The 9,092-nt window shown below is 49.2% G+C and overlaps 1 protein-coding gene across 1 annotated transcript in view; it reads right to left on the bottom strand.

Annotated features, from left to right (window-relative positions):
- The window catches only part of Kcnh1 (potassium voltage-gated channel subfamily H member 1), a 265,929-nt gene extending 257,039 nt beyond the window's left edge, over window positions 1-8,890 (bottom strand). The window contains exons 1-2 of the mRNA XM_055609189.1: window positions 8,830-8,890; window positions 8,491-8,553 (exon numbers count right to left, since the gene is read on the bottom strand). Coding sequence (XP_055465164.1) covers window positions 8,491-8,553; window positions 8,830-8,890 — 124 coding nt within the window. The remainder of the gene's footprint in view (window positions 1-8,490; window positions 8,554-8,829) is intronic.
- Between the last annotated feature and the right edge of the window lie 202 nt (window positions 8,891-9,092).

Raw genomic sequence — 9,092 nt, forward strand, 5'->3', positions numbered from 1 at the left:
CAGGACCCCCAGACCGCGCGCACAGCGCCCCGAGAGCCGGCCCGTCCGGCTTCCCCGGAACTAAGCGAGCGTCCGAGGGGAGCGACTGCCGGGGCGGCGGGCACAGCCAGCGCTAAGGGGCCGCTTTGGTGTGCCTTCACCATCCATGCCGCGGCCTCCTCCACTGATAGGTAGCCGTGGCCACCGGCTCGGTGTCGTCTCTCACGCGGCGGGCGTTTGCCTGAGTTGGCACTAAAGAGCTAAAGCACAAGCTCTTGAGATTCGTGTGTGAGGTTTAAAAAAAATGAACAAGCTGGCTGTCGGGCATCATCCAGGAGGCGGGCTCCCTCCAAAGGCTTCCCGAAGTGCATCAGACCTTCAACAGCCGTGGCCAAGGCTCGGAGGGGCGCCACGGGGCACGCGTGGGGCACAGGTGAGGCACGCGTGGCTTCGCGCCGCGGAGAAACTGCTTAGAGCCTGCTTAGAGGTGTGTGCTGTGCTGCGGGTGTGGCGGGGCTGTGCCCACCGAGGAAGCGCGGGCACCTGACCGGTTAGTTTCGCATCGGGAAACACCCTGAAACACCCCGACAGCTCGCAGACGCAGCCTGTCTCGGATTTTTTTAATCGCAGAAGCAGAGCTAATTCCCCAAGCTTCCCTCAGGGGTGGGGAGCGTTACAGACATTGGTGGGTAGAAGCCTCACTTTTAAAGTTCTGCTGGGCCTGCAGGGGTGGCTCAGCCGCAGGGGCGCTGGCGGCTCCTACAGAGGACCCGGCTTTAGTCCACAGTACTTCAAAGCCACCTGAAACGCCAGTTCTGGGCATCTGCTACCCCTGTCTGAGCTCTCCAGGCACCAAGCATGCGCATGGTATACACATACATACATGAGAGGAAAAACACTCACAAAATAAATCTGAAAAAAAAAAAGTGTCAAATCAAGTGTCATTTTGGGGTGACAAGAGGAATTGGGCCATTCTAAACGTCCTCTTTCATCTGCTTGTATGGATGCACCGGAGCAACAGCTCCTGCCAGTAGGAGATGGCTGGGCAAAATTGGGGTAACCTATGACCGAAGGTAAAGCTGATCCCCCATAACACATCACTCCCATGTCCACCCTCAGCACCACCCAAAGCTAGAGCTGTGATTTCCTAAACACTGGCTCCGCCTAGTGGTCCTTTGTTCTATTACAAACTTGATTCTGGCTGGCCTCACGGCTCCATTTGGTCAGGTTCATTTGAAAAAGATCCTACAGCTGTGCTAGCACGGTGCCAAAGGCACAAGGGCAGGTCGACGCCATGACAGGAAACCGCTTCGACCCACCTCACGCACCTGCTGTGGAAAGGAGACAATGGGGGCTCTACCTGTCATAGAGACCATAAATCTCCCTCACGTTTGGGGGTTTAGGTGGCGTTTGTTTGAGGGAGAGCCTTGGTGGGCTACCTGCTGAACCAAGGGAGCTCGGGGTGAGCTGCCGATTAAACGCACCGTTTCCGCCGTTCCCAGTGCGGACTGTGCCGGCACCTTCTCAGAGACTGATTCTACCGGACCGGAAGAACTGCAGGACAGCAGCAAGCTTCAACCACGTGGGGACAGTGCCTGGGTCTTCCCTGCGTGTGGCGGTCCCCACTGAGACTCACAGGAGGGGCTGCTCCTGCTCCCCAGCATCCCGAAGGACCACTCAGCAAATCTGGAGCCAGCCGGGACACGAGAAGCTTTCCCCTGAAACACAGACACACACACACATAGAGAAACACAAATACACACAGGCACACAGCTACACAGACACACACCGTCACACACGCACAGTCCTAGCGCTGCAGAGACAGATGTGCCTCCCCGTCAAGCAAGACCCCTCGGAGACCCCGATTGAGAGAAAACAAAGGGAGCTGCCCCTGAAGACTGTGCCTGGGGCTGCCCTGACCTCCCCGCCCACAACCACTGCTCACCCACCGGAAAGTACGTCAAGGCTCTGGGGGAGAGTTCCTTTTTATTTTCACAACCATACACACGGAGTCTGGCTGGGGCCAAACAGTGCAAATGTGGGGTGACGGACACTCCCTCTCAGGAAGCTCAGCACACACTTAGTGGATGCCTTTTGTGTCACTTCCCTGAGACCCAGAGCTCACGTTCTGGGTGACACAGGGGCTCGCTCCTCCATTCGCCACGCCGTCTTTCCTTCTCTGTGTAAGCAAGCTGCAGTTCAGTCACCCTCCTCACTGGAGGCCGCCCGCTTCTCCCCTGGCAGAGCCGGCATCTATCCAGAGACCGAAAAGTCTGGGCGACGATGCCACTCTAGTCCTTTCTGTGCCTGTAAAGATTTGGGGGACGCTGCACTCCGGTTTGAGCAGGCTGAGGTGCCTGCAGGGCACCAGGGAAGAAGGAAACCAGCGGTGCCCTCCCTGAGGGCCAAGCCAGGTCAGCAGGCCGGGCTACCATTCAAGCCTTAAGGTTTACTGTGACTGTTGGAAGGCGTTTGCTCATTTCTCTCCTGCTCATCTTAGAGACTTGCTGATTTGCTAAGTTAATATTTGATTCTGTCTCCGTTTTTCATCTGTTCTTCAACTAAGATTTCTTCTTTCCCAAGCTGCTGCTCTTGTTCATACCTTTTTTCCCCTTCCGTGAGCAATCTTCCTGTAAGCTTCTCCGACGCTGTCATGGAGTCATTATTGCCTTAGCAAAATTTAAGTCCTAAATCACTGTAGCTCATGCTTATCTGGAAGGTCTTCATTTCTAGTTAATTCTGTACTGCTGTGTGTGTGCGGTGTGTGTGTTAACGTATGTGTGACAGTGCCCATGCGGGCTCACAGGGCAGCTCTGTGGAGGTCCCTCGCTCCTTCCACCTTTGCATGGATTCGGGGGTTGACTCACGTGTCATCAGGGGCTGCCCTCTGCTCCCACCCTGCGGTTTGACAGGGCAGGGAACTTCAGCGGGTATAATCTTAGTTAGCTGTTATTTTCCATCAGGACTTGAACTACACCAGTCTGTCTCGCCTACCTTTAAAGCAGGGTCTATTGTTCCCCCCATCTGTTGCCTGTGGCACTTGTGTCTTGAATCATTCCACATTCTTCTGTCTTTTTTCTGCATTCTTGTCATCTTAAGTATCACAGACAGAGGTTTGTTTGTTGTTGTTGTTGTTTCTAATCTCCTGTATTAGAGATTCTAGATGCCTTTATTTGAAAGTCCATATATTTCCCAAGATTTTGGAAAGTTTCTGCCAAGATTACAGTAAGCAGGTTTTCCCGTCCCCTTAGTCTGTATCTTCTGCCCTTCTTTTACACCTCACACTTACAGGTTTTAATCTCTTAATCATGTCCCCGGGTCTCACATTTGCAGTCACAGTTAACCTTTTGCTACCTGACTCTAACAACCCATTTCAACCCCCGATGTTCTTTCCTCTATCTTCTCTAGTCTATTGATGTTTCAATTAGGTTTATAAATTTTATTTATTGAACACATTATTTTCAAATTTTCTCCTTATTTCATGGTTTTATCCCTTTGCAGAATTTCTTATCCAGGTTGCTAAATTTCTTATCCATATCGTGACTTTATTTGTTTGTCTGAATCTTCTTTGAGGTCATACATCTTTTAAAATAAGACTCTAAGCTTGAACATTAGTCGCCGGCATTTCTACCGTCTCGTTGTCTTGGGCCGCTGGAGAGCTGTGAGCTTCTGCAGCTGTGTTTTGTATCACAGTGTAACGTCTCACAATCTTATGTTTTTATGTGGCAGTCTGTGTACCTGGCACGGTGAATATCTTCCAGCTTTGTGTGGAGGAATTCTTAATGAGACCCTTCTCTGTAGGCCTCAGTCGCCATCACCACTTGGAAAGAGAAAACAACCTTCAAAATATCAGCTGCGGGAGGACTGAGCCCTGGCGGGTGTCAGCTCAGAAGACCTCCGTCTTTGCAGTGGGAACTGCTGCAGGGGCTGACAAGCTTTGCTGGCTGGCCTGACTCCAACCAGCTGCAGACAGACTCGAGTCTGCGCCTAGTGGTGACAAATAGCCACACTAAGGCCTCGTGAGCTTTTCTACATCCGGTTCGGCGAGTTGGTCGGCATGGCGCTTGTTCAGCTCACATTTGGGCAGTCATGCTGGTGAGCCTTCATGGGTGTGGCTTCTGAGGTCACCACAAGACACCCTCTCACAGCAAACTCCCTGATCTTCTGTCTCTTCCCATCTTTCTGTCCCCTCTTCCACAGTGTTCCCTGGGCCACTGAGACTGGGCTCCAGGAACTATAGGCAAACAAGGAAAGCTGGGAAAGGGAAGGATGGTCTTCCCCAGGGAAGGGCACAACTGGTTGCTCAATGTCAGACAGCCCTGAAACCCACAAACAGGCAGCATTGTACAGACTAACGAGGTCACATTTAGAAACATGTATGCATTTAACTATTGTGGTGGTATGAATGAGAATGGTCCCCATAGGCTCATATATTTGAATGCTTTATCCCCAGTGAGTGGAACTACTTGAAAAGGACTAAGAAGTATGGCCCTGGAGTAAGTGTGTCACTGGGGGTGGGCTTTTGGATATCAAAAGCCAATGCTAGGCCCTCTCTGTCTGTGTGTCTGTCTATCGGTCCATATGTATATGTGTGTTTCTCTCTGTGTCTGTCTCTCTATATCTCTGTCTCTCTCTATCTCTCTCTCTGACTACAGCTTGTGGATCAGATGTGAGCAAACAAGTCACTGACTTCTATCCTGGAGAGCAAGAGCTCAGTGGGAGAAAGAGCCTCGTAGAGGGAAGATATGACATGAGAGGAAAAGGAAAACTCGTGAGCTAGAAGTGTTTCTTTGAGACATTACATACTCCCCCCTCCGCCCATAAAGCCAGACCAATCCACCCTGCCTTGGTCTCTGTCCTATTCAGCGTCCCCCAGGCAAGGAATCCTTTTCCTTCTCCCCAGGCCAAAAGTCCTGGGTTGCCGTGGCCTTGCAAGCAGCAGTTTTTATAGCCTGAGCAATGCAGAGGGTTGTCCATCTGACCAAGAATCTGGGACAGAGGAGGGCTTCCCGCTCTGTGCCTAACACGAGAGAGATTCAGAAGTGGGTAATAATCCCATTGCACACATAGGCTGGGCGCCTGCGTGTGTGTGTGTTCGTGTTCGCGACACATGATCTCATTCTCACAGGCTTTCTCCGAGAGGCCTGGGGTCTGCTGACCTTGGCTCTTTGACACTGGTTCATTTGCTCATTACAGCCAGCCTTCCTAACCAACACTGCTCCTACCTTCAAAGGCCCATCTGTGCCTGTGTGTCAGCTCGTTGGGTAAACTTACCTTTCAGTAAGAACTACCCGGAATAAATTATCAAGATGAGTTCATCTACTGTTCAATACAATTTCCACCAAATTACCAACACAGTTCTTAACAAGCCTTGAGAGAAAAATTGTCAACTTCATATGGAACAACAAGAAACTCAGAATCGCTAACACAATCCTCTACAATAAAAGATCTTCTGGAGGTATCTCCATCACTGATCTCAAGCTATATTATAGAGCAACAGTAGTAAAAACTGCATGGTACTGGCATAGAAATAGAATATTGGATCAATGAAATCAAATAGAAGACCCTAAAATAAACCCACACATATATATACTCCTGATTTTTGACAGAGATATCAAAACCATACAATGGAAAAAAGACAGCATCCTCAACAAATGGTGCTGGTCTAACTGGATGTCTACATGTAGAAAAATATAAATAGATCCAAACTTATCACCCTGCACAAAGCTAAAGTCCAAGTGGATCAAAGACCTCAACATCAAACCATATACACTAAACCTGTTAGAAGAAAAAGTGAGGAAGAGCTTTGAACTCATTGGTACAGGAGACAACTTCCTGAACAGAACACCAACAGCACAGGTTCTAAGATCAACAATCAATAAATGGAACCTCATGAAACGGAAAAGCTTCTGTAAAGCAAAGGACACTGTTGTCAGAACAAAACAGCCTACAGATTGGGAAAGGATCTTCACCAAATCTGTATCTGGCAGAGGGCTAATATCCAGAATATATAAAGAACTCAAGAAGTTAAACAGCAACAAATCAAGTAATCCAATTAAAAAATGGGGTACAGAGCTAAACAGAGAATTCTCAATAGAGGAATATTGAATGGCAAAGAAACACTTAAAGAAATGCCTAACATCTTCAGCCATCAGGAAAATGCAAATCAAAACGACCCTGGGATTTCACCTTACACCCATCAGAATGGCTAAGATCAAAAACTCAAGTGACAACACATGCTGGAAAGGATGTGGAGAAAGGGGAACCCTCCTCCATTGCTGGTGTGAATGTAAACTTGTACAACCACTTTGGAAATCAATCTGGCACTTTCTCAGACAATTAGGAATAGTGCTACCTCAAGATCCAGCTATACCACTCCTGGGCATATACCCAAAAGATGCTCAAGTATACAACAAGGACATTTGCTCTACCATGTTCATAGCAGCTTTATTTGTAATAGCCAGAAGCTGGAAACAACCCAGATGTCCCTCGGTTGAGGAATGGATGCAGAAATTGTGGTACATTTACACAATGGAATACTACTCAGCAATTAAAAATAAGGAAATCATGAAGCTTGCTGGTAAGTGATCATCCTGAGTGAGGTATCCCAGAAGCAGAAAGACACACATGGTATATACTCACTTATAAATGGATATTAGACATGTAATATAGGATAATCATACTAAAATCTGTACACCTAAAGAAGCTAAGCAAGAAGGAGGACCCTGGGTAAGATGCTCAATCCTCATTCAGAAAGGCAAACGGGATGGGCATCAGAAGAGGGAGAAAACAAGGAACAGGACAGAAGCCTACTACAGAGGGCCTCTGAAAGACTCTACCCTGCAGGGTATCAAAGCAGAGGCTGAGACTTATAGCCAAACTTTGGGCAGAGTGCAGGGAATCTTATGAAAGAAGGGGGTGATAGAAAGGCCTGGAGGGGACAGGATCTCCACAAGGAGAAAAAAAAATCTGGGCCTAAGGGTCTTTTCTGAGACTGATACTCCAACCAAGGACCATGCATGGAGATAACCTAGAACCCATGTAGCCCATGGCAGCTCAGTGTCCAAGTGGGTGTCCTAATAATGGGAACAGGGGCTGTCTCTGACATGAACTCAGTGGCTGGCTCTTTGATCACCTCCCCTTATGGGGTGGAGCCTTACCAGGCCACAGAGGAAGACAATGCAGCCAGTCCTGATGAGACCTGATAGGCTAGGTCAGAGAGAAGGGGAGGAGGACCTCCTGGATCAGTGGACTCGGGGAGGGGCATGGGAGGAGAAGAGGGAGGGAGAGAGGGATTGCGAGGAGAGGAGGGAGGGGGCTACAGTTGGGATACAAAGTAAATAAGCTGTAATTAATTTAAAAAATAAATTAAAAAAAAGAAAAGAAAAGCTGGGCTGGTACATCACGGCCCTCAGAGGGCTCACAGACCCTCATGGTGAGGGAGAAAATGAAAGACGCACAGGAGCAGCCAGAGCACGCACATCCCTCTGAACCAAGCCTTCTTCTTGGAAGAACAAGTGCGGAAATAATGAAACGTAAGTCGCAAAGAGAATGTCAACCTGTGAGAGGTTCTGAGACGCATGACAGCAGCTGCCAGCACCAAAGCCACGCTCTCGGAACAGGAGGAGAGCAGAGAGAAACTGGCAGACAGCCATGCAGCGCGTGGCAGGGGCTGTGGTTCCCGCAGCCCTGCTGCCTTGCCCTCTGCTAGTAAGGAGAACACGAAAGCTGAGTTCTCCTTAACATCGCAGGGAGGAAACTGAAGCCAAAAATATGGTGGTTTTGTTTTTTTTTTTTTTTAAGTATTTTAAAAATTGTACAGCTAAAGTTAGCTCGGGTTCCCAAGCCCTGAAAAACAGAAAGATGGAGGCACCAGAAGCTTAAACACAAAAGAATTCTTGTCAGCCTTTATCCAAAAAGGGTGTCTTGGTTAGGGTGACTATTGCTGTGATGACCGAAGCAAATTGGGGAGTGGAAGGTTTATATGGCTTATTCTTCTTTATCAGTGAAGGAGGTCAGGACAGGAACTCAAGCAGGGCAGGAACCTGGAGGCAGGAGCTGATGCAGAGGCCATGGAGGGGGCTGCTCACTGGCTTGCTCCCCATGGCTTGCTCAGCCTGCTTTCTTAGGGAACCCAGGACCACAGCCCAGGGATGGCTCGTCCCACAACAGGCAGGGCCTCCCCATCAATCCACAATTAAGAAACAGTCCTGCAGGTCTTCCTACAGACTAATCTCATGAAGGCGGTTTCTCAATTGAGGCTCTGCCCTCTAAGATGGCTCTAGCTTGTGTCACGTTGATATCAAACTACAAAGCACAAGACATAAGAAATCAATTATTTCAAAAATCACAGTTTAAATTGCTGTGCATTCTAGATAAACTGCTGACAGGTTATTAGAGAGATGGTTGGGACCTCAAAGTAAGAGATAAAAAGTAAAAGTTAATCACTGGGAACCAGGATGGATAACAAAGTAAAAGGGAGCTAGAGGAAGAGAATACAGGAAGAAGTACCTTCAAACTGGCCAGAGTGTCTTCCCGGCGTCTGACGCCTGCATTTGAGGCCTCTGAGACATCCTGTAAATTGTCAGCTTAAACTAGTAAAAGTCTAAGTTACTCATACCCAGAGGTAGGGAAACTGTGCTGGCTAATTTCATGTCAGCTTGACACGAGCTGGAATCCTCTGAGAGGAGGGAGCGCCGGCTGAGGAAACGCCTCAGACAAGCTGCCACAAGCCTGCCTGGCATTTTCCTAATTAGTATTGATGGGCAGGGCCGGTCCATTGTGGGCGGAGCCTCCTTTAGGCCGTGGTCCTGGTTCCCTAAGAAAGCAGCTGAGCTGGCATGGGAGCACGCCAGTGAGCGGCCCCCTCCATGGCCTCCGCCTCAGCTCCTGCTGCCACGCCTCCCACCATGACGGACCTAAGCCAAACCAGGCTCTGCCTTAAGTTGCCTTTGCTCACAGTGTGCTGTCACCAACAGGAAGGCAACTGCTACAGGCTGGTTGGCTCTGCTGCTTCTGAGCTTCTGGTAAAGCAGCCACTCATCACAGAGAGAGCGTGTGATAGAGGCAACTGCTCACTTCAAGGGCAAAAGAGACAAAGCCGCCAGGGCCCC

This window comes from Psammomys obesus, unplaced genomic scaffold (genome assembly GCF_907164565.1).
Source record: "Psammomys obesus unplaced genomic scaffold, mPsaObe1.curated_primary_1811, whole genome shotgun sequence".
NCBI classification, from domain to species: domain Eukaryota; kingdom Metazoa; phylum Chordata; class Mammalia; order Rodentia; family Muridae; genus Psammomys; species Psammomys obesus.